Source organism: Nyctereutes procyonoides, unplaced genomic scaffold (genome assembly GCF_905146905.1).
Source record: "Nyctereutes procyonoides isolate TBG_1078 unplaced genomic scaffold, NYPRO_anot_genome, whole genome shotgun sequence".
In the NCBI taxonomy this organism is placed as follows: Eukaryota; Metazoa; Chordata; class Mammalia; order Carnivora; family Canidae; genus Nyctereutes; species Nyctereutes procyonoides.
Genome location: NW_026575024.1, coordinates 1,049,613 through 1,074,418, shown reverse-complemented (window position 1 = coordinate 1,074,418; position 24,806 = coordinate 1,049,613). Strand labels below are relative to the sequence as shown.

The following is a 24,806-nucleotide window of genomic DNA, read 5'->3' as shown; positions in this document are numbered from 1 at the left end:
GACACAGGCAGAGGGAGAAGCAGGCTCCATGCACCGGCAGCCCGACGTGGGATTCGATCGCGGGACTCCAGGATCGCGCCCTGGGCCAAAGGCAGGTGCCAAACCGCTGCGCCAGGGATCCCCCACGGCGCTTTTTTATTTCTTGTTTGGGTGGTCTTCTTGCAGATGTGAGTCTTCGAGGCTTCTTTTGCTTAGACGTGAAACGTGAGGAGGTCTGGCTTTCCCGGAGTTTGCACCATAAATGAGAACAGAGGACCAAACCTGCTTTTCTAAAGTCCGCGTCACTCCCAGTGGCTCTGCCTGCCTCCCCCCTCCGGAGGCAGCCCTGAGAATCCAGGCCAAGCCAAGGGTGCAGGGGTGAGGAAGGGTCCAGCCGTGGCTACTGTGAGCACAGAGCAGGCTTCTGCCCCAAAAGGGCAGGCAAGAAAACAAAGTGTGAGAGGGACCCTGAAGAAAGGACTAGGGGTCAAGGGAGGGCAGCACGGCACACATGGTCATTATCTACGGGAAGACCCATGGTAGGTCCTAAAGTCAGTTGAGTGGCTCTGGACCCACAGTGAGAACAAGAAGCACATCCTCTGTGTGAGCCACGCGTCAGGAGAGTAAGTGTCGCATGTGAAACCGTTCCACAAATATGCATTCTGTGAAACCAGCGTGGCTTGATTTCAAAGCCACATGAAGATATTACAGGAATATAAAACCACAGAGCAACGTCGGACGTGAACAAACCTGCAAAAATTCTTCATACGATCTTCACAAATTGAATCAATCGAAGAGGATTCTTAACGAGAATGATGCATTGCAACCAAATAGAACCTATTCCAGTGAGACAACATTTGTTTGCATTTGGAAATCCGCCAGGGCGCCTGGGTGGCTTGGTTGGTTGAGCATCTGCCTTTGGCTCGGGTCGCGATCCTAGGGTCTGGGATCAAGCCCCACAGTGGGCTCCCTGCCAAGCGGGGAGCCTGCTTCTCCTTCTCCCCCCTCCTCCCTCCCCCCGCTTGTGCTTGCTCTCTTTGTGTCAAATAAATAAATAAAATATTTTAAAAAGAAAAATCAACCAACATCCTTTACTATGTTAACCGACCAAACCGGGGGGAAAAAGCGTTTGACAGATCTAACATCCATTTCTGATTAAAAAGCAGAACAAAACTCTACAAGCCACGAAGGGAAGGGAACTTCCTGCATCTATGAAACAACTGCAGCTAGCACCGTACGTAAGAGGACGTAAGAGGACGAGACCGAATGTCCTGCCCCAGGTTAGGGGAAAGGCAGAGACGTCCCCCGGCACTACGCGTGTTCAGCTTCCTGCTACGGGCTCTGCTCGGCGCGGGAAAGCAAGCAGCGGCGAAGGCGGCGGCCAGAGGTGTGGCTGGCTCCTTGCAGACGACGTGATGGGCTCTGTAGGAAGCCTCCGGAATCCAGGGGAAGAGCTGCCGAGGGACTTCACCGAGGTCCCGGACTAGAACACCGTTCAGATCTCACTGTGGCCCGCAGCCGGCAACGAACCTGTGCGCGCGGCGGCTAAAATCAACGCCCTTTGTAATCGCTGAAAAATACATCCTTGCGTGTAGATTTAACAGGACGCGCGTAGGGTGTGTGTGTTGGACAGCGTGCTGAGTGTTTTCCTAAAAGTCCTCTGTGCTCTGTGTGTTCATCCCCCTCTCCCCTGCCGCCCTGGGAGCCACTGATCTTCCTGTGTCCATAATTTTACCTCTTCCAGAACGTCGTGTAGTTGGCATCATGCAGTGCGCAGCCTTTTCAGGTTGGCTTCTTTCACTTCGTGATGTGCGTGGAGGGCTCCTCCGTGTCTCTCGTGGCCTGACAGCTCGTTCCTCATTAGCCTGAGCAACACCACCCCGCCTGGACGGTCCGCAGTTCTCGCAGCCGTCCCCCACTGCAGGGCTCTCGGTTGCTTCTGAGCCCTGGCAGTCATGAATAAAGCTGCCATCAACACCCGCGGGCAGGGGTTGTGTGGACCGGAGTCTCCTACTTCTTTGGATAAATGCCAACGAGAGCGGCTGTGGACCGTATGATAAGAGTTTTGTAAGAAACCTGCAGCCCGTCTCCCAGAGCGTTCCCGCCGGCCACGGGTGACATCGCCTGCTGCTCTGCGCCCTCGCCACCCCTTGGTGTCATGTTCTGGCTTTTGACCGTTCTGATGGGCGCACGTGACGGCCTTTTGCAGACTGGGTCACGGTGCCAGCTGGGCGGCCTCACCTTGCAGGCCCTCACCTTGCAGTGCCTTCCAGGAAGCGGCGTATGTGCTAAGTGGGCAACCGGCTTATGCAGCTCCCCGTGCACAGCCGGGGTTCACGGATCTGGGAATCGAGGGGTGGAAGTGCGCTGGCTCCTCTCACCGTTAGCGCCTCTGAGCCACGAGCGGGATCTTGGCTGCCTGTTCCTGCAACCTCCAGTTCTAGAAGACGCAGTCCGAGGGGGAGAGAGCTTCGTCCAGAGGACGCAGCGGTGGTCTCGGGCACGGAGCGCGGGCCGGGTGGTGAAGAAGGCCCTGCGGCCAGATGCGGCCAGATGCAGGACGAGGACCACGCAGACTTGGCAGACACATCTGCGCGCGCTGTGTCCTTCTGCTCTCCTGGCCTCTGGCGTCTGACATCAGCGGTGTGGACAGCGCTGGCCTTGCCCCGCCCAATGGGGGGGGGCCCCCAATCCCCGCCCAGACTCCCCGCTGCCCCTCGGAGGGCCCCCCGACCCCCGCTCAGACTCCCCGCTGCCCCTTGGGACGGCCCCCCGGACCCCGCCCAGACTCCCCGCTGCCCCTCGGGATGGCCCCCTGACCCCCCGCCCAGACTCCCCGCTGCCCCTCGGGATGGCCCCCTGACCCCCCGCCCAGACTCCCTGCTGCCCCTTGGGGCAGCCCCCCTGACCCCACCCCGTTTCCTGCCCCCTGAGTTGGGTCCCACCTGTGTGTCACATGACAGATCTGCCTTCTTCCCCTTACTTGGCGAATCGAGGCGCCCGCACGACTCTGGGTGCCCCTGCAGGGACGGAGGGGACTCGCAAGGCCCCGTGTGGGCACCGGAGAGGGCTGCTTAGGGACCATTGTGCGGGCGCATCCTCCTCTGTTTCGGGCCACTTCCCACCCCTTGGAGCCTGGTGACTCCCCGGGGCCCCCACAGACTTTCCTCAGCTGCCTTGCTCCGCCAGGACGTTCTGGCGCCCGATGGGCCGTGCGTCAGGGTGCTGGGCCCCTGGAAGGGCCACACGCCGTCGCAGCCACCGAGATCCGCACCCCGGAGCCAGCTCTGGCCCCTCGGGGGTGACACGGTCCCGTTGCTGATGTGCTTTGGGGGTCGGTGTCTGGTGACTGGCCTGCTGGGTGATGGGAATTTAACTTGAGGTCGTTGATGAGAAACCAGCAAGTGCCGCGCCTGCCCTTCCTACCGTGGTGCCTGAGGCCGCCCCTGTTGCAGCGGCAGCCCCCTGGGGGGGTGCTGTGTGACAGTGTTGGCCACAAGGGGAGCAAGTGGGGCAGGTGTGCCCCGGGAGCCTGTGTCTCTTCTGCTGGCTTCTAGGGCAGGGAGGGGACGATGTGATGGCTGCAGGGGAGCCTTCTTGCAGCCATGAGGACAGTGACAAGCAGAGGCCGGGTGTCCCCCTTGGGAGTGCCTGGCTCTAGGTTCCTGTGGGGCAGGCGGACAGAAACCTCTCAATCTCCTCCTTGGGCTCCTGACTGTAGCTCCTTGGTGATACATCCCTGCACGTCGGCCACACTCGCACAGAGGAGAGGGGCCGGAAATACCATCAGGAACGCGTGTTTCTGGGGCCTCGGGGCGCGGGGACAGATCTTAGGGCCTCGGACCTGCAGGGAGCATCCACTTTCATCCTCTCGAAAGCAGTAGGGTGTGAACCTTCTGAACAACGTCGAAAACACGAATAATGCTTCTGATGACGACTCGATGCCTTTGGGAGTCGCCCAGGATAAAACACGTGCAGCAAAGATGTAAGAACGTGTGGAGTCCCGATTTTGTGAAGGAGAAGCAGAGGGGAAGAAGGTTCAGGGAAAACCCCCGTGACCAGCACTTCCGGGCAAGCCCTGCCTGGCCGCGTCCGCACTCCTCCCGGCCGGGTTTCTGGGGAGCCGCACGCAGCTCAGCGAGCCTGCGTCGTGGTGACGTTGGCTACGTGGTCAGGGGGTGGGGGTGACGGGTGGCAGGGGAGGGCAGAACTGCCTGGCGCCACGTGAGGGTTTTGTGGAGCCTGTGAAAGGCGGGCTGTGGGGCGAACACAGACGAGGCCAAGCCTCTGAGGCATGTACGATGGTGGACTGAGGCCCTGGGACGGGCCTGGTCCCCGGACGCGCTGGGGAAGCCCTGGGACAGTGGCTTTGGCGCCGTCTGTCCTGTGGGCGGGGGTCTTGGAGCTGCAGGGCTCGGCTGCCAGCAGCTGGGTGCAGAGGCCCTCCCCGAGCTCGGGGCTGGCCCCTCAGGGCACCCCCAAACGGGCAGGCCTGTCCGCACGCTTGGACAACACATCCTTCGGAGGCGACAGTGGCCTGGGGAGGGGGCTGCCCCACACCGGGTCCCCCGTGGAACCCCCTTGATCGCTCTGCGTCTGGGGCCCTCCATGGCTGGCTGCGCGCTCGGCGAGGACCCCAGTCTGTTGCTGCTGCCCCTCCACCCAGGATGGGACCCGTCCTGCCGGAGGGATGTCTTCCCCGCTTCTGCGCACCGCGGAGTCAGGGATGCACATGCCGAGGAGGTGGCGCCCTGGCACAGGGGACACCAGGTGGAGGTTGCTTATGGGCAGCAGGGACTAGCTGCAGTTCACAGGCAGGGCCCCCCGCCGCGCGTGTAGGCACCCAAAGGGATCGCGACGGCCGCGGCTCGGCCCAGGCCCCCGCTCTGCTTAGCAGTGCTCCCCGAGCAGCCTGCCACCGCAGCACCGGGCACTGGGCTGCGTCTAGCCACGCGGAGCAGAGCGGTCTGGGGGTCGTCAGCATAGAACATCTGCCGAGGGAGGGCACAGGGGTGCGGGGGGGGGGCACATCAGCTGCCAGGGCAGCCCGTCCAGCCCCAAAGTCCCAACAGGGAAAAGTGACCGCACACGAGGGACAGAAAACCTTCTGTAGACATTTATTCTACTTCAAGTAACAAAACCTATGGAGTTGCGTATTTTAATGTACAGTGATATCATACTTTGCAATATAAAATACAATTTACAGAAATTTCTATCAAGTAAACCTAAAGAAACACACTTGATTTTTACATTTGTGTATTTAAATTAGAAAAATTTGTAATACATGTAAAAAACCCTTCACATCATAGTAGATGTTGGAACTTGACACCACGTCAATGCAACTGAACCTACTGACACTTGGTCTGGAACCAATGAGTCACTGAGTTCTCTGTGTCTTTATCATTTGAACATTTGTGCTAGAAAGTGAAAAATCTGTAGTGATGTACAATGGAATAGACTCCAAAGAATGAATGAAATTCTCTAACTTTACACTTGCAAAAGTAAGTTTATGAAAATATAAAAAATTATCAAAGTGTATTTGTACAGTCAAATAAATTAGCAAGGTTTTCTCTATTTCCTGCTTCGGAAGTACTTGAAAATACGCGACAAGGAGCAGGACACTGTTTTGGTCAACAGCCTCCTGGCTTATTGTTCTCGAGCTAGAGCTACTGTCACCATTTTCCATCTTGAACTTCACACAAATAACTGTTCCATTTTCAACGACAAACTTTAAAATGCATCACCGGACAGTGTAATAGTCTGGTGGAAAAGCTGGTGCTTTCCCTGGGCCACAGGACGGGCTGCTCAGATGGTCAAGTTTCACAAACAAAATGCTCCTAATTATTCAAATCAAAGTCACCCCCCCCACCCCTGTTTTAAAGTACACTTAATTGGCTTCTTTTCTCACTCTCTTTAGGCTGGTAAAGGATACACCTTTTTCAATAAATTGCTCTTTAAAAAACGCAACAGTTTCTACTCAGGTGTTGCTTTTAATCCTATTTGAGGAAAAAAATGTAGAAGGTGATATACAAAAACAGAGCAAAACTAAGAAATGTTTTGTTTCCTGGTCGAAATTTGTAATTCAAATTTCTTTATGACAAAAGAAAAACGCATTTGCGAGCTCTGTCTTTCTCAGCCTCCCAGGGAGGAGCAGAAGGCCCCCTCCCCAGGCCTGCGTGCTCCCGCAGAGCCTGTGACAGCAGCTTTTAGAAACAGAGATACAGATGAGATGTCAGTAACGGTATGGCTCTAAGGTCCACTGAAATTCCCTTAAAATTTACTATAGTCAAGTTATTGGAAAAGATAACTTTATAATCTGAAAAAGCAATATGCTTCCGTACACTTTCCCATTTCAGTAATTTTAAATGGAAATACTGAGTTCTTAGTTTTTTTTAAAAGCATCAGAATTGTAAAGATGTGAAATTTTATAAGAAACCACTATACACAAAATTACAGTAATTTTTGATGTGCAGAATATTCTATCCTGCATCTCAGTCCATAGCTCTTTGCAAACGGCGTGCTGGCTCGCAGCTCCAGCGCCAGCTCCTCCGGAGGGGAGGGCGGCCCCCGGGGCTCGGGCAGCGCGGCCGCTAGGTCGCGGCCGGGGTCGCAGCACGGGGGGCCTCGGCTTTGGGGTCGCGGGCGCCCTCCTTGCTTTTGCTGCGGTCCTTGCGCTCCCGGCCGTGCTCCCGGGTCCGGTCCCGGCCGCGCTCCCTGCTGCGAGACCGCTCCCGCTCCCGCCTGCGCTCCCGCTCGCGGTTCCTGCTGCGCTCCCGGCTCCGGCCCCACTCGGCCGCCCGCTCCGGCTCCCGCCCGCGGTCCCTGTCTGCGCCGCGCTCCCGGCTCCGGTCCCATTCGCGGCCGGGGTCCTTGTCGCGGTGCCGGCCCCGTTCGTGGCTCCTTTCCCAGTCCCGCTCCCGGCTCCAGCGCCGCCCTCGCTCCCGCCGGCGCTCCTCCAGGGCCCGGCCGGGCCGGCTCTCCGGCAGCGCGGCCTCGGGCTCATCCAGGGGCTTCTCTTTGGGGCCAGCTTCAAACCGCTCCCTCGGCCGCCCCTCGAAGGCCTGGCCCCGGTACTCGTGGCCCTTGCTCTCGCGGAAATCGGCCTCGGGGCCCTGTGTGGGCGCCTCGTCCCAGCGCTCCGGCCTGTGCGGCGGCGGGTGGCCGGGCGGGTGGCCGGGCGGGTGGCTGGGCAGCTCCAGCAGCGGCCTGGGTGCCGGCTTCAGCCCCGGCGCCGGCGGGCCCTGGAAGTGGAAGCGGGGCGGCGTGGGCTCGCTCTTCTCGGGAAAGGGCACAGACCCTCTCGGTCCGCCAAACGGAAGGGGTGCTGGCGCCCGGGGGTTGGCAAATCTCGGGGGTGAGCTTACCCTCTGCTCCTCGAACTGCTGAGGCTGCATCCCCCTGGGTCCTGGCATGAAATTTGGTGCTTGGCCTCTGGGTCCTTCAAACTGACTGGGATGCGGCCCCCTTGGGCCCACGAAGTGGCCAGGGGGGGGGCCTCTCTGACCACCAAACTGAGAAGGTGGGGGACCCCCTCGGGGCCCCTTAAACTGTGACAGCAGAGGCCTTCTCTGGCCTCCGAACTGGAAGGGCGCCGTGCCTCTACTTCCCATGAACTGGGCTTGTTCGGGGCCTTCAAGCTGAGGGGGAGGCCCGGCCAGGTCATCGTACGGGTTGTCCTGGAATTCCCTTTTCTCCCCGTGGGGGTCCTTTCGGTCTTCAAACTGGGGTGGTGCTGCTCCTCTGGGCCCCCCCAGGTGGGAGGGGGAGGGACCCCTGCTGTCCCCGTAGGGGGGTGGCCCGTGTGGCCCTGAGAACAGGGAAGGGATGGGTCCCTTCTGGGCCCCGAATCTAGCCGGCGGAGGCCCTCGGGGCCCATCGCTATTAGAGACGATATTCTCTTCTGGAAACGGAGGGACTGGCCCCCTTGGTCCTTGGAAATTGGGGCCATGAAGCCCCGACGTGCCAAAAGTGCGCGGTGCTGGCTCACGCTGGGCCTGAGATGGGGGCGGAGGGCCCCCTCCTCTCTGTCCAGCGGAGGGGAACGTGGCGGCCCCCTCACCGGGTCTGCACTGTGGCTCTCCGTCAGGTTCAGCTGCCGGGTGGTCACTTTTTTCAGCAAAGTGAGCATTTCTCGGATCCTCGTACTGGGACGAGCCAACCGATTTCTCCTGAGAGGTACACGCCGGACCTGAGAACGGAGAGGCGAAACTCTGCCCGTCGTTCTGCAGAGGGAAGCCGGGCTGGAAGGCGGCGCTGGGGGGCGTGGGCAGCAGCACCTTGCGGGCAGGCCTGGCCGAGCTGCCCGGGCCCGCCGAGGGAGCGCCGTCCGTGGGCGGCGGCGGCAGCGCGGGGCTCGAGGAGCGCTCGGAGCGCTCGGGCCTGGGGCCGTCGGGCTTGGCCGTCGGGGCGGCCTCCGCTCCCTCGTCGCGGGCTGTGGGCGGCCTCGCGCCAGCCTCGCTCTCGCAGTGCTCCGCCAGCCGTCGGGCCTGCCGGGGGTCCCGACTCTGCCGCGGGTCGCAGCCGGGGCCCGCCGCGGGAGGGGCGCTGGGGAGCGCAGCGGGGCGGCCCGCGGTCTGCTGCTCTGGCGGCGGCGGGAACAGCTCGGCCTGGGGCAGGGAGGCCTTCGGGGGCGGCGACATGAGCGCCTCGGCCACGGAGAAGTGCGCCATGGAGGCCCCGACGGCCGCCCTCTGCTGCCGCAGCGCCGCCTCCTGCTCCTCCACCTGCCGCTTCTGCTCCTCAATCTGCTTGTTGAGCTCCTCGATCATCTTCTGCTGCTCCACCAGGGAGGGGGCAGCGGGCTCCCCGGGCCGCTCCGCGGTGCCGCCCTTCCCGTCCGCACACATTCTGTTGGGCAGGTCGTCGATGGCCACTTTGGCTTCCTCTAAAATGGTCTCATCCTCGGGGTCATAGGCCACCTCCTCCCGCTCGGCCGCGTCGGGGGCCTTCTCGACGTCGGGGCGCCTCCCGCGCTCCAGCTGAGTGTCGAAGGCTCTCTCAGGACCATACTCTTCTTCGGGGTCGTACGGTCTGTCGTCTTCCTCGTCCTCCAAAGCTCTGTCTTTTGAGAACTGACCAAACTGCTGGACAATTGGATCGAGCAGAGGTGCTGCGGGCAGCCCGCCATCGGCCTTCGCCTTGGCCTCCGGGTGGGAGGCCGGGACAGTCTCCACGGGCTCCCTGGCAGGGGGGTCAAATGACTTCTTCTTCCCGAAGAGCGTCTGCAGGATATGCTCCAGGGGGGAGGCTGTTTTCGAGGTGGAGGAATTGGCGGAGGGGGCAGCCGCTGGGGCAGGTGCGGCCGTGGGCGGGGGCGGGGGCGGGACGGTGCCCGCGGCTCCCGGTTTGAGTGAGGACAGGATCTTCAACACTGACGATGAGGACGACGTGGGCGCACTGGGTGGCTCCGGCAGCGGGGGTGGCGGTGGGGGAGACCCCGGGGGGGTGGTGCTGACAGTCGTGTCCCCGGAGCCCACCTGGGACTTGGGGGGCTTCCTCTCGGACTGCGGGGCCGCGGGCACTTTGGGGTAGGCCGAAACCTCCATTTCTTCCTGGGTCTGAAGTCGGCTCCGCTTCTCCTCTACCTTATCTAATTCTCCGGCATTGGAGGGACGTTTTATTCTCTGACAGATCACTAACCCCAGGATTATGTTGGGACGTGGTGACTCAAGACCTGAAAAACAAAATATGTGTGCACATTTAAAAATCTAACTTCAGTCTTTGTTTTTCAGACGCAAACCCTGTTGAGGGCGGGCGTGGGCGCGGGTGGACAGGGAGACGGACGAAACTCACGGGCAAAGTAAAACCAAGTGTGTGAAGCTGACTGCGGAGGCCCGCGGACGCACCCACCCGCGCCGGCCCCGCGTCCCGACCACGGCCCTGACCACGGCCCTGACCACGGCCCGGCGCCCAGCTCCGGTGCCAGAGGGCAGCTGTACGCAGCAAAGGCCGCTATGCCAACGTCCGCACCAGGAGGGTTTTTCAGCCACATCTTAGCTCTGTTCTGATTCGCCTCTTAACTTAGGAGCCCTCTGTCCTTAACTTAGGAGCTGCAGTCCATAAATTCAGCTAGAGGTCACTCAGGGGGCAGTTGTACAACGTGGCTGTGATGCTCACCTCCACACACGCCGTTAGCTAAGTTCGCTAGCGGCCGGTGTCCAGGTTACAGTGAATGAAGGGCTGTGCTGACTGAAATGGCTAAAATATGTGTTCTTTTGGGTTTAGGAGGACATTTAGTTAATTAACATTAACTTAACCAGAGCTAAGTGATGCTCATGGTCTTTGTAAACAGGACACGGCGCCAAAACACAAGTGCCAGGGGCTCAGAAAACTGGCACCGGACAACACGTGGGGGTTCTGGGCACAGGGTAGTTCTTAAAGAGAGCAATTTCTTAAACAAAAAAAGATCATTCCATTCTAAATCGTATATTTTAGCAGGCATGTTAATATTTCAGTATCAACTGTCCACCTCACGCTCATAATAAATCCGAATATCAAAAGAGAAACAAACAAACAAAAAAACCCAAGTCACAGAACAATAATTTTAGGGAGAAATGATACACGAACAAAAAAGCATGTCAGTAGTGTAAGATAAAGTCAAATTGTACAGATTCGACTGATCAGTAGCACGTAGATATTTATGCTGAATGTATATACATCCCTTACTTACTGAAAATCAGTACAGTTTTCCCCAGTCTTTTTGGTTATAAAGATGATCACAAGTCACTTCAAATACTGTTTTTGGACACCATTACATAATTCTAAAATGTCTGTTCATCTCCCCAAATTCCAAGAAAGGGGTTGACAGGCGAGCACAAGAGGGTGATAGATGGCCCATCCGGCCCCAAGAAGGAAAATCGGGTGTGCCACAGAGAGCTGGGGAGACCGCGTCTCTGGGCACAGCACAGTGCTACCCTCCCTCCCAACCGCGTGGAAAGGCCTCCTGCGTCCTAGGCTCCTGTGCCAGAGCAGAGATGTCCACTGAAGACATCCACTCCCAACACACCAGGACCTCACCACCACCTTCGTCAGAGACACGGCTTCCAGAATGTTCTCTCCCTGCCCCGCCCCCCCAGCAGTGTATCCAGGAGAGGAGGAGGCTGGCAGAGGAGGGAGTGGGGACTGGAAGGTCAGGCAACCCACACCGGGCGTCACATCCAAACGCTCCTGCTCAGCAGACCTGGAGGGTAATCCATCAAGTTCGTTTCCTAAGTAACACAACTCGAGGATATTTTAACTTAGAATGGCACCTCTCCCCCTGTAACAGCGATTTATCCGATTTATCCGACATTCGACTGCTTGCTCCATCCAGTTTGGGGAGGATCCGCCGCTGCAGCGCTGCAGCGGCTCTCATGGCCACTCCAGACCAGGCGCCTGCTGCCTGCACTCCACAGGGGGCCCCACGGAGCCCCGCTAGCCTGGCTCTCCCTGAAGAACCTGACATCTGAGCCAAAGTGAAGGAATGTGCTCAGCCACGTGGGTGGGCGGGCATGAGCGAGGGCTGGGGAGCCTTGGGAGGGGAAGTCACCACGACTGTCCTCCACGCGACTACTCAACGCAGAGGGCCGTGGCTTAGGGTCAAGTCTCAGGTCGGCAGGCGTGGCGGGGAAGTCCCTGGGCTGACGCCAGGGAGACCTGGTCTCAGCTTCTGGTGAAGTGTGCCCTTGCAACTCCAACTCCCCGAGGGCTCAACGTGCTGACCCCTAACCTTGGTGGCCACGCTCTGCAGAGTCCAACCTTTCTGCCCTATTCATCACAGGCAAGATGGTGCTTAAATGACTCAGGATTTACGGCTGTTTTGGCTGTTTGCAGAATGGGAGCTCTCTGGACACTGGCAGCAACTCCCAACCACCTCATCTGCACAGACCTGTGATTGGAACCAAGCTCCAGACTTGCATCCATGTGACTTTTTGATTTTGCCAAGACTTTAAACTGGGTGGTCACAAAAACCCATCCGTCCGCCTGTGTGTTCGTGACACGCTTCGTGAATATCTGACGTGTAACTGGCCCCTCAGCAGTAGTGCACGTCTGCAGAACAGCAGAACTCGCTCATCTGCCTTGGGCTTTAGGATCCAGCTTCACTGAGGGGAGGGTGTACCCCGGGTTCAACCATGGCCTATGTGGCCACAGGGCAGGTGGCAGGCAGGGGGACGGTGGGCAGGACCAAACAGGTGCCCACATCTGGGGAGACTCCAGGCCAGGGCCGCGTGCAGGCCTGCCCGCTGCCAGCGCTCCCCTGGAGAGAGGGTGCTCGAGGGTAGAGCAGCGGCGGCTGCGGAGACGGGGGCTCCAGCCCAGGGCACAGGGCTGCTTCTCTGCTTTGGCCAAGTTCCTCCCTTTGTCCATTGTTAGAAGCAGAGATGCTTCCTACCCACCGCCCGTTGAGGACTGCTGTTAGGTTTCTAATTCGTAGAGAGAGAACACGCAGCGGGGTGGGTGGGAGGCTACCCCGGGCGCTGCCGCTAAATGTACCTGCCTCCACTTCCAGGAGCGATCACCGGGAACGAGGGTGTCGGCACCCACCCCGTCCGGAATGCCGGAGCACACGAGTCTTCGGGGCGTGCCGCATGGGTCAAACCAGCCTGTTCAGCTGTAGGTGGGCATCCCTGAATTTCCTCGGGGGATGGGTGTCTAGCTCTAGGCTCCATGGCTAGAGTCAGACCCGTGCAGAGAAAGTGGACAAACCCAGGGACCCGGGACATCTGCAGAGTCGTGTGCCAACTGACCTCCTGACACAAGGTACAGAACTAGGATCTGTTTCCCAGCGTGTTAGCCACGGGGGTGCCAGGGAGGGTGAAGGCTGCAGGCGAGGCCCTGGGCCGCCCCCAGCACCTCAAGCCTCATAGCAGGCCAACTCAGTTTTAAATCATCTGAAAGCTGACCCCTTAACCCCGAAACTACCAGAATATGCATTTACCTCTAAATCTATCTGGCACTCTCTTCATTTTTTAAAATGAAAACTCTCATAGGGTCCGAATCCATCAAAACAAAATTTTCACTCCTGCCAAACAAACTGTGCGGGAGTTAGCAGGGCAGAGTTCTGAGGGAGGACGTGCCTAGGAGGGGGCGTGGCAAATACAGGGGAGACACTATACCGCCCCCAACCCTCCTCCTCCACCACACACGCACACACTCACTCGCACACACCTCTCCCTAAGACCCATACACAGCCACCGGGCTTGGCGCACGTTGCGGGTAAAAGGAGAGGGTGGTCGGTCTTCGTCCGGGCACCCCCAGAGCAGCACCGGGCCGCACTCCCACAGGGGGCTTGTGTTCTTATAAAAAGCAAAGGTAGAGGCTTTCGTCCTCCATCACAGGACCTGAGACAGGTACCAAGAGCTACCAAATGGTTCAAATTCAAACAAACAGTGACCGGTTTCCATGAAATATTTTTATTGATTTCGAAGGAGAAAGAGCGGTACATGGAATTCAATACCGTGCTTGACTTTGAGGACAATGTGTGCACAGCCACTGATTCACTCACACACACGCAGGAAAACGGAGGAGCGCTTACCTGACAGTACTGCACCTCATAGAAGTTTCCAGCTAGTTTAGAAAGCAGAAGGGAGTACAGAGACGGCACCGCGGGATTTACGGGTTCCAGGAAAACCGCCCTCTGCACTCAGCACTGGGGAGACGGTGCCCCCAGGTGCCCCCGCACTGTGCACCTCCTGGAAGCCCGGTGCCACTTAACGGGCACTTCCGGCGAGAGCCTGCGCCCCACCGAGTCACTTGGGAGTGACGGGGAGCCCCAGCCTGGGTCCGTGCCTGTCAGGGTCACAGGGGACTATACGAGATGAACGTCCGATGTCAGCTCAGCTTGAGGCCGCTTCCACTAACGCCCCGAGTGGGAAAGACAGTCGGCTGGGCCTGAGACTCGGGCTTCCAGGTGTCTGCTGAAACTGTGCTGTCAGGTCATTGAGAATGACACTATGTGACACAAGACAACCTGGCATTTCTAATGGACAAATGCTACAGATGTGCACAAACACGTCCTCAGAGAAGCTGAGCGTGTGCTGAGTGTGTTCTGACAAGCTGTGTGGACCCGTGGCGTGCGGGCCAAGGAGGGGCCATGTGTGGACACTCGCTCCCTGTGGGTGGTCAGGAGTGCGATGCTGGGAAAATACGCAGCACTGGCCAAGGGGCAGGTGTACACAGAGTCCCGGGTCAGGACACAGCTTAGGCACCTTCTGTGTCCTGCTTCTCAAGTGTGACTGGCAAGAGTTTGGGGAGAATCCCATGGTGACAACATCTACTGGGCCCCTGAGTCCAGGGCGTGAGGGCACCTGTAGCTTTTCTATGGGTATGAAAGGACTTTCCACGAACCAGCTTCAGGTAGAGCCGGTCACACTCTTCCGCAACACCCTCCATACCCCCCGCCTCACCTCCTCTTCACACTCTCCTCCTGCTTACATAGCGGGTCCCTCCCAGAGCCCCGTGTCCACCGAGGCCTGGGTTTTGCACTACGCAGACTGAGCACAACAGGCATGGCCAGCTGCAGACCCTGGCACAACCAATTACCGGGTGTGTGACCTCAGGCAAGTGACAACGGGGCAGTGCAGGTCACTCCCTGGGAGAATGGGACGGCTGCTCCCGGCAGCGGGGCTGCGGTGGGAGTCAAGGGTGCCCCCTGTCAGGCTGTGGACGGCCGTACTTGCCGGATGGCACATGCTCAAGTCCGCTGGCTGTTCTGCGGAAGGATGCCCTGCCACCCTCTGACCAGGCCGGTGCTTTCAAGGGATGCCACGCAGAGACGAACCCTGGGAGGACAGGGACCTCTGAGACGGGAGAGTGTCCCCATGCCCAGACATCCAGATGTGTGCACACACGACACACACACATGCAACCAGGACACACATCCAGCCTTCCAACCACCCGCACACACACGACACACAGGAAACCAGGACACACGAACATCTGGGTCTAGAGGGTGCCACGCTATGGATACGTGAAGCAGGCCAGAGAGATCACCTGGACAGGGCTTGAGGCTGCTTAGCGGGGAGATGTAGAAAATGTACACAGATATTGATGGCAATAACGATTATCAGGGGAATAAAAGAATATATGCTAAAGAGTTAGATGGAGAAGCCCATTTAAAAAAAAAATCTTTTAAAACTGTAGGATCAGTTTCACGGATCACTACGTTTCCAAAACCCTTCCTCTTCCTGTCCCATATTTACTGTGGATGGAAGTCTATGGGTCGTTCGGGTGCCCCTTCAGGTGGGGTCGGAGCTTCAGGGGTGCAGCTGGCCTATCACCGAGGTCTCAGTGGTCAGCGCCCATCGCGCTTAGCCCATCAGGCAAGTACCCCCCCACCCCACTGCCCTCTGTGTCCCTGTGTCACCTCAGAGGCGTCCTGTGCGACCCCTGCCTCTCTACCAGCTGAGCTGCCCCCACCGCGGCTCCTGCCTACGCACCAAGCCCAGCTCCTCGCAGCCTTGCCCAGGTGGGGTCTCCACACAGGCCTCCGGCCTACTCCCCTGACAGCTAAGTCTCTGAGAAGCTCACCCCCTGGACCTTGCAGCTGGGGCAGCGGGAGGAGCTTTAGCCTGGCTTAAGGCAAGCGGTGAATCCCACCTGCAGCTCCGTGAAGGCCTACGTCTGTGTTACCAGGGAACCCTACACTCATGCTTAGGCTACATCCTCCACTCGAGCTTCTATACTGGTGACTGACCGGAGGCTCTTCATGGGGCCTGAGAGGCCAGCTTCTTCGTCTTCACCCTCAGGAACTCGGGACAGTCATCCAGGGAGCGGGCCAGCACGCTTCAACGTAGCTGCTCGCCTTCCAAGAACCTCCAGCAAGGTTCTTTCTGCCACCCACGGGGGGTGGCATCTCTTCACCCCAAGGGTACATACGGAGAGGTCCCCTCAAGTTCTTGGCTTTTAAAATATATTTGGCAATAAGGTAACTTACTGTAGCGTGCCAGCAGGTATCTCCCCCTCACAATTACAGACACCAAGCCGTACCACCGTGGGCCTCGGGTGCTAGGAGCACGCTCAGCAGGACCCAGGACACGCGTGTGGGTGCTGTGCTCTGGCCGGAGCAGCCCTGCCGGGCCCAGCTAGGGTTTAGGTGTGGTTGCATACAGCACGTGGCTGTGGCAGGAGCACTTGCCGGGACTGGTGACAGGGCCAAGGACAGGTGTAGGTAGCACCAGCAATGGCCCGGCATTCAGCCACTGCTCAAGAGCATTCACCGTGTGTCAGACATGGCATGTTTCGGGTTTATCCATCCTCTGGGGAGTTCATGGCGAAGGTGACACTTCAACATGAGCATCCTCTGCCAAGTGTGTAACTCAGGCATGTGGACTTCTTCTCAGGGGTTAACAAGAGTTGGACCCTCACAACCACGTCCCCTTGGAATCACCCTCAACCCTGGACAAGTCTGAGCTGTTTAAGACTAATTTGTTAAGTTCTCCTCTAACGGTACCACTTTCTAAGGAATGAACAAACCCAGAATAGCTTTCCTCAATCTCCTAGGAAGGAGCGGAGCCCCCCTGGCATTTCCTCACCCCTGAGCTGTGTGGTAAGCACAGGCATCCCCGCAAGCACACCTTGAGGATTACCTTCCTCTCTGGCTCTTCTCCGGCCTCCAGTGACCTGAGGCCACGAGAGGCTGGCTGCTGCTGTGGGTTTTCCCCTCTTCACAGCACTTTTCTAAGACAATTCATGCCAAGAGAAAGGGTATTTCTAGTGCCACCTGGTGCCCCAGAAGCCGAGGTCTGCAGCTCAACTCGGCTCCATGTGTACTCCCTTCATTCTGCTGCTAGAAGGCCATGGTCTGGGGGAGGTAGCAGATCTGACAAGCTCAGCAGGACGTGGGGTTGGCAGGAAAGGGACATGTGGGGTCAGGTGTGTCTAGTCACCACTCAGAAAGTTGGCGCTTACCTGGTCCCTCAAAGGGCAAGAGTTTGGATGGAATGGGGTCCTTAGCACTCAGTGGGATGAGGTACAGGTCCTTGACGTGCCTGCTGTTATTAGCTACAACGCCAAAGCGGCCGCGGCTGCTAAAATAGGAGTAGAGAGAAATATAGGCCACCTCCTCTTCCTCAGTCGCAGGGTGGAAGCGGATCAGACACAGCTCCTGCAGCACAAACAGAGGACGAGAGAGCGTTGGCCTGGGCCGGTCGGAGAAGGCGCCTGTGCTTCTAAACCTCAAAGATCATCTGAAATGAGCCGAGTGCTTCTCTGGCCCGGTCCCCACAGTCCTGCCGCCCAGCACATCAGGATGATGCAGGCGGGGGGCAGCAGGAGCTCCAGTATCCAGCTGCTGGACTCAAACCAGTTTCAGCAGGAATCTCCTAAAGACCGCCTGTGCTTCTAGCCCACTGTCTCCAAAGCAGCCCCACTTGTAGTGTCCTTGGACCGATACATCATCCACTGCAGTGCAGGTTTAGGGCAGCGTGGGCGTGCACTGTGGGGACAGTGGTCCCGATCACCTGGCTGCACGATCTACACCAGAGCCAATGCGGCTCCATCATGGGAAGGCTCCATGAGACCAGAGGGTCTGAGCCCCATGTGGGCTTGAGGAAAACCGCAGCCCTCCCCACGCATACACACCCAGCTGCGGCCGCAGCTCAGGGGCTCAGAGCCCCCAGGTCCACCCAGGGCCCAGGCCTCCTGGAAGCCAGTCCCCTTCCGGCACGTGTGGGTTCCCTCAGTCACAGAAATAATGAGGAGACATTCTGTTTCTCACTAACCTTGAACTGCACACACATTAACATAAATCATAATAAAACTGCCATCACCGTGTTACCCAAACACACAGTTATCCTGCTATAAATGTAATTTTAAACATTTACCCAGTACTACTTAACTTATAGGCTGACGTTTCAAGTACTAACCCATCAAGATGAAAAGTGAAAGGAAGAGTTGCATTTACACAAACTCCTTCCTCCACGGGCGCAGAGATTAGACTATGGCAGGTACCTTAGACACAGAAGATTTGAGTTTGCCGACATAATCCCAAACTGTTCTGGGTGCGATCCTTCCACCAATGTGAATCGTGTCCGGCAGGTCCTAAACAAAACGTACTTTGAGTAAACGACCAGTACAGCCGCAGCACTTTAGACTGACGTAGTAACTTCAAGGCACCAAACTACCCGAGAGTCCAGAAGAGCACAACTCTTCCACAGAACATGGTTAACACCAGCACTAAACGTTGCTCGGTTAGCATCCAGGATTAGGAGTTACCAAGCATGAGCGTGACATGATGGCCTTCTGCCAAGCTGAGAACGTTTCTAGGTTATGTGTCACGAACACGTACATACAGTAAGGACTGAGACATGATCCAGAAGTGACTTACTTCTGCTCGCTAAGGTTGTAAATATTAGTGCTATTCACACTGACTTTGGAAAAGCAAAGAGCTGCTGCATGTCCACACGTGCTGCCACGCCTCCAGCTGGGAGTGGCTCACACACTGGCTCAACACCCTTGCTGGACAGAGGGAGGAGGAAAACCATCTCGCTTTTTCATAAACGTTGGGACACCCAACTTCTCATTCGACTTTCCACCAGTGTCCAAACTGCTTAACCTGATGGTTTATGAGAGCAGGCTCCACTGGGTCCTATGCATGCTGACCCTCTGCTGGAAGACTGCCATACGTGTGACCCCAGCATCAGGTCGGAACAGCTAAGGAAGACACATGTGCACACAAGTGCACGCACACTCGCTCTCACTCTCGGTTCTAACCTCACTGAGATAGATAGTCACAGCAGGAAGACACACGTGCACACAAGTGCGCGCGCGCACACACACACACTCGCTCTCACTCTCGGTTCTAACCTCACTGAGATAGTCACAGCACCCAGAGACGGGATACGCCTTAGTGACAAATTTCGCTACACTCTGCATGTTAATAAATCCTTTCCAAATGGTGCTGAGTCGAGACAAAAAGAGGGTTGTATCTCCTTCTGGAGGGGACCTTGACTCGGAGAGGCTGTAAAACAAAACCAGAGAAAATTAATTTTTCTCTCTGCTCAATTTCCAAAGTATGAAGGTTTTATGGAATTATAAAGGCAGAGTAAATTCCTGCAAATTTTAGTAGCTTCTTCAAATTACTTTAACCATGATGCTATAGACATCCTGGTCCAGAAAAAATTAACTGAATAGGCAACAAACCCGAATGACCGTAAGGCCACATTTCAGTTTTCAAGATCTGTAGATTTAGAATAACCATGCTAAAGCCAGGCTTCTCACACCTACGCAAATTATCAGAGCGAAGTTGTATTCTTGGTGGATCTGAGCTGAACTTAGGGGATCTCTCCCCTTTGTTACTCCTGTTAACCCGCAGGAAATGAAGTCACGGCTTGTTCACACTACACATGCAGAACGCACCTGATGCGTGGTGGTGGTGGCACAGGCAGGAGGTATCTGGGCTCAGGGGATGAGGACGGCTTAGCTAGTATGGACTTGGGCACTGTCACCGAGGTCACTGCAGGTTTCAGGACATCTTGTCGGGGTTCCACTGTGTGAGCACCATCTTGGCGGGCTGCCGCAGGGGCCGTGACTGTGCACGACCCACTTGACGCAGTCCTGGGGTCTCGGCCGGATACCGTGACCGTGGTGAGCACTGTGCCCCCACAGGTGGCTGGGCCGGAGGGGCCTTCCAGGGTGGAGGGTTCTGGGTGGCTGTCTCCTGGTGGCACCGGGAAATACTTTCTCTCCAAGTGCGCATGAGAAGCACTTTCCAGGTCTGGCTCAGAGGCATTTTCAGGCAGAGTTTCTGATATCATTTCATCAGCGGAGCTAAGAACTGGCTCAGAGGGAGAGGCCTCATACTTGGATTTTGGCTCTTCCTTCTTAGAAGCCGACAGCTTTTGTTTTTTTGGAGCCGGCTCATCTTCTGATGATGGAACCTGACCTGAAGAACATGACGAAGGCCTTCCTGAGAAATCCCACATATTCAAGAGCACAGCTTGCCCCCAAGTGGATAATTTCTTGTAATAATAATAATAATAAAAGCGCATTCTAAAGATAGAGTTTAACTCCATTAATTTCAGAAAACCACTCTGGTCTTTCAATTTGCTAGGCTTGGGTTCAGTACAATTGCCACTAGGAGGATCAGTCATTTCAACAAAAGGAAGCTAAGCCTCAGCTCCAAAGTTTCATGCCCCCAATTACAAATCTCACCTGTACAAATTTTACAGTTCAGATCAAAAAGATGTGCCCGGTGCTGACTCGTGGTGTCTTTCAACATGCTGCTGAAGACGTCGAGGAGGGGTGCGGTGCTCTTCTCCGGGACGGCTCGCACCGACTCCTGCTGTTCCTGCAAGGTGAAGAGGGAAGGGCTGAGCGGGTCACACTTCCCTCCACCTGTGTAGTAACAGCACAGCAGCAGCTCTGCTAGGAAGAGCCGCTGCACACCGTGCTTGCTTGTTAGCAGCTCAGGGTCTGGCCCAACAACTCAGAGACCTAAGCCCCTGGCAACAGATTACTTTTACTCAATTCCTGTTCTCTCTGGAAATCCCTAAGGCTTACGTCTGAGTCAGACACAGGTGGAGAATCCTCCATGTCAGGCACGGGTTCCTGCTTAGTGGTGGTCTTTTTATTTTCACTGTGCAGCTTATTTCTAGACTCCATCACCTGAGATGAAAAGAAAAGAGAGCCTTAAACCTTCTCATTCAGACGGCTTCACTCCTGCCTCACCCCTGGAGACCCAGAAGGGCCCAGTGGCCAGTGCCCCGGCCCCTCCCTTGGCACTCACAGGCTTTGTCGGCCGCTCCCTCCACGTGGACAGCTCTTTAGACACCAGTTCTTCTGGCTTCATTCTCACAAGCTTTGCCAAAGAGATTTCCTCACGCAGAACACGATGGAAGAGCCCCTAAAAATAAACACCTTTCATTCACTTTTTCAAAAACATTTCAGCATCTAAGATGCTAGATGGAATAGGAGGGAAACAGCAGCATGAGAAGCCTCTGCCGGAGGCCCTGAGGCCCAGGACAAGGCTCGGCAGGGGCCTGATCTCACCCGTATCCCCTACCGCCCATGGGGGTGGGGGGTGGGTAAAGGCCAGGCCACCCCCGCTGCAGAGCCAGCGGGTCCGGACAACACTGGCACGAGGGTCAGTAGTTGCCCTCATAGGCCATGCTGTGCCGACTCTGCTAAAAAGACCTCAGAGAAAAAAGCAGAGAGCTAGGAATAAAGGTAGGAAGCAATCACTTCTGCCACAAGACTGCTGCAGTGAGACGGGAAGTCAGGGTGTAGGACTCTGCTTCTAAGCATGTCTAAGGGTTCAAAAGGCAAATGGAGAGAAGGCCTGAAAGGCCTGAAGATGGTGCACCCCGGAAGGGAGGAGGCGGGGGAACCACACCAGGCCAAGTGGCTGATGCTTTCCCAGCTAACTCCCATTTCAACCCCACTGGAAGAGCACTGTCCGACAGCTGCTAGGATTCAGGGTGCCCTCCCCACGCAAGCACAGCACCTGCCCAAATGGGGAGCACTACAAGGCGACATGTTCAAGACCACTTATGGTTGCTCTAGGGAAGCCCGAATGGGCAGGCTCAAATGATGGGGATCCATAACAAGGCAGAAAAGGTTGTCTGAAGCTCAAATATGGAGCTGGCCATAAACTAAGATTAAGAATTGGAACATTACTCTGGAGCTGCTGTGAGGAACGTAACTTCACAGTCACGTTTAGAAGAGCTGCAGCTGGTGAGACCAGGCCGGACTTGAGCGCGCCCAGGGAAGTGGGGCAGCGGCCCTCTGGCTTGCACCGCAAGGACATGAGCGTCCAGATGACTGCGGTGAGGCATGGCCAGAGACCGTGAGAGCTGGCGCACCCTGCTCTGGGCCACCTGCACACACCTGGTTTTTGGGGTCCTTGAGGTTGAACATGATGCTGCGGTATTTGCTCTTGTAGCGGTTGTCCGTGACTTGGAAGAGGTTAAACATCTCCTTCTCAATGTGGAGGGCGATTTTGCCTACTTCACTTTCCGTCATGATCAAGTCGTCACTGTCATTGACTCTAGAAGGAACAAGAACGGACTGCGTGAACTGCTGCAGCCACAGTCTACTCAACCACTTTCACAATAAGAAATCAAGGAGAATAGCCCACCTTTTCCACAAAATCTCCTTCAAGGAGCGTCTTATATTTTGCCGAATTTGAGAATTTGGCTGTGACAGGGTGGGGTTCGAGGACCCCAGGCGTCCCGGGCCTGGAGAAGCCAAGGACACAGAGGCGGTTGCAGGCTTCCTGATGGTCCCCACCAACGAGGCTGAGCTGGGTAGCTTTTTGGAAGCAGCCCCAGGTGCCAGCCCTGCCTGCTTGGCAGCAGGAGTGCCTGCCGAGGGGTTGGCCGAGAGCCAGGGCCGCTTGGGTCCAGGGCCCTTGAAGCCCGAGGGTGACTTTTTGATGGCCACTTTGGCTGCTGCTGCGTTTGCAAAGGGCGGAGACTTCTTTGGAAGGAGATTTCTGGGCGAAGGCTGTCTGCCGCTTGCCGATGGGCCTGCAGGAGGCATTTTCTTGGGTGCTGTGGTCCTCTCTTCCGCCCGCCTATCCTCCTTTGTGGCTGCAAAGGAGATGCGCACATGCTTAGTGAGGCTGGGGGCAGTTGCATGGTTGTGTGACTGTGGGACAGCAACTTAAAATAACTATCAAATCCAGGAAAGAAGTGTGACAATTAAGGGCTGCCAGCCATACAGATGAGCACGAGCACATATTGTTTCAGAAAGATATGCTTTGCTGTACTTCGTTACGTTAAGCCTTTTAAGTAACAAACCCAAGTTGCCATAAGCTTAATTTCAATCATTGGCGAAGGTTGAAAACTGAAAGGCAAATTGTGCATTAACAAAAAGACTGATGTAGAAAAGCACTTTCATGAAGAGGTCAAGTGTAATTTCTTTTTACACGAATTTAGAAAATCCCAGGACAGGTCAGACAGACATTCTCTTCCAATGGACATTCCACTCTCGGGGCTTTGGGAGGGTGGCCCACGGGCCTGCAGCTGCATGCAGGTGCTCACCATGGCCTGGACCAAAGTCGAGTGGAAATGACAACGCTGGTACAAGAGGGAAAGTGGCTGTGTGACAATGTCCCCACAGGCAGCCCTCTGCTTGTACCCATTACTGGGGAAGAGAATAAATGAGCACTTTTGGTCTAACCAAGGATGCAGTCAAAACTGCTCAACTTGCACAAGACTCTATGATGCCGGTACTTTCTCTTCACAAAGAGAGAATATAAAGGACTGATTATAACCGTACTGTATTGGACCAGGAGAATCAAGGTCTCAGGTGAGCAAGGAAGAGGGTCCCACGGCCAGCCGGCCCTCCAAGGACAGAGCTGGCCGGTCAGGGAGTGGTGACCCCAGCAAGGCCACAGGGGTGCTGCACACAGCGCACGATGATGGGTCTGGAAGAGCCAAATGGTCACAACAGTGGGCCCGGAAAGCGAGCCAGGGCAGCACACTGGGACGCCACCTAGGGCGGTAGTCAAGCCACCGAAGGACCCTCGGATGCACTGTCTCCCCAGGTCCAGGGTCCTCTCGAACCTCGCAGTCAGCCTTCCACATGTGCTCCAGCACCTTTCGGTTTTACCCAGGGATTAAAAACCATCCACTCGGCAGTGTTCTAACGAACATGGGTGAAAAGTCTCAGTCTGAAGGACGGCCCACAGAGAAGCCTGACCAGGGGATGGCGCTCCCAAGACCGCTGTGGGTGCCTGGCTGTCTTCATGGAGGGCCAGGGCAACTGCTCCCACAGACCCCCTTCCTCCAGCAGCCGGGAAAGCGCTGGCATCTCAAGGTTTTCCCAGGTTTTAAGATAAACAAGGCTTGACCGTTTTATGAAGCTTGTAACAACGGCATTACTGCAAGGACCCAACTTACGGCAGGGCTTAACCTGCTTCACTACCAGGCAGGAGTTCCGCCCTCAATCCTGTATGGTCACCTCACACAGCTCTCCAGCCTCACGCCCCCTGCCTGCCCCTGCCCGGGGTGGCCTGTCCACCAGAGCCCGGCGCTTGCTGGTAGCCTCAGGCCTAAGCCGCCTGGCCACCTCCCCAGCCCACTGTCCCGGGGCAGCTGGCTCATGCCACATCCACCCTGCTCTGTGCCCTGGGGAACTGGATTTCATCTAAAGGAAGCACACTCCGCACAGCGAGAATGCCTCCTGAAGCGAGAGGGAACCTCGACCCTCCTCGGAGCACCGCATCACGTCAGGTGCAGAGGCCTCGGGCAGTACCCTACCTCAACGTTCAGAAGCTCACATTTGGCTGCAAGGTCCACCTTGCCCAGAGGACTGCTAGTTTGGGGTTAAGGCAAACAGATGGAGGTACCTTTTCTTATGGGAAGCGGGAGCGAGGAAAGGGCAGGACAGCAAGGACACAGGGCCAGATGGCAAGGCCCAGGGCACACGGGCCTAGAGCAGAGGGAGGCATCTGCCCGCCAGCAGCCGTGAAGGAAGGAGCAGCCAGCGTGAAAAGTGAGGCCCAGAACGGGTCAGTCCCTGCCCTTCACCAAGACAAAACTCTGCAGAGCAGACTTTAAGAGCATGCTCAAAATAAGCTGGCCTAGGGCACTTCCAGAAACCCCAGGAAGGCTGGTCACGTACAGGACACCCGTGTCTTTGACACTTGATATTTAAGTGGCTGCAGGTGAAAAACTTCACTCTAAGAACACTCACTGCAAGATGTCCCGGTCAGAGCCTAAGGTCAGTAGCGCCGCCGATCTAAGCAGGGTTTCCCCACTCATTCAGCAGAACTCCAAAGCAAGATTATATTTAGGACATTCTCAATACATGTGATTAAAGTGACCTATTATCCAAAAACGGTTTAATGGTAAGTAGGCAATCTGTTTCAAAAACTCGGGATGGCTTTCCTTAAAAATCATGCT

The 24,806-nt window shown here is 56.6% G+C and overlaps 1 protein-coding gene across 2 annotated transcripts in view; it reads right to left on the bottom strand.

The window, feature by feature from the left end:
- Positions 1–5,080: 5,080 nt before the first annotated feature.
- The window catches only part of DIDO1 (death inducer-obliterator 1), a 49,196-nt gene continuing 29,470 nt past the window's right edge, over positions 5,081–24,806 (bottom strand). For both annotated transcript variants that reach the window (XM_055345770.1, XM_055345778.1), the window contains exons 8-17: positions 22,034–22,487; positions 21,784–21,943; positions 20,684–20,800; positions 20,458–20,562; positions 20,110–20,245; positions 19,315–19,840; positions 18,763–18,916; positions 17,908–17,997; positions 16,867–17,062; positions 5,081–9,652 (exon numbers count right to left, since the gene is read on the bottom strand). In XM_055345770.1, coding sequence (XP_055201745.1) covers positions 6,570–9,652; positions 16,867–17,062; positions 17,908–17,997; positions 18,763–18,916; positions 19,315–19,840; positions 20,110–20,245; positions 20,458–20,562; positions 20,684–20,800; positions 21,784–21,943; positions 22,034–22,487 — 5,021 coding nt within the window. In that variant the 3' untranslated portion in view covers positions 5,081–6,569. The remainder of the gene's footprint in view (positions 9,653–16,866; positions 17,063–17,907; positions 17,998–18,762; positions 18,917–19,314; positions 19,841–20,109; positions 20,246–20,457; positions 20,563–20,683; positions 20,801–21,783; positions 21,944–22,033; positions 22,488–24,806) is intronic.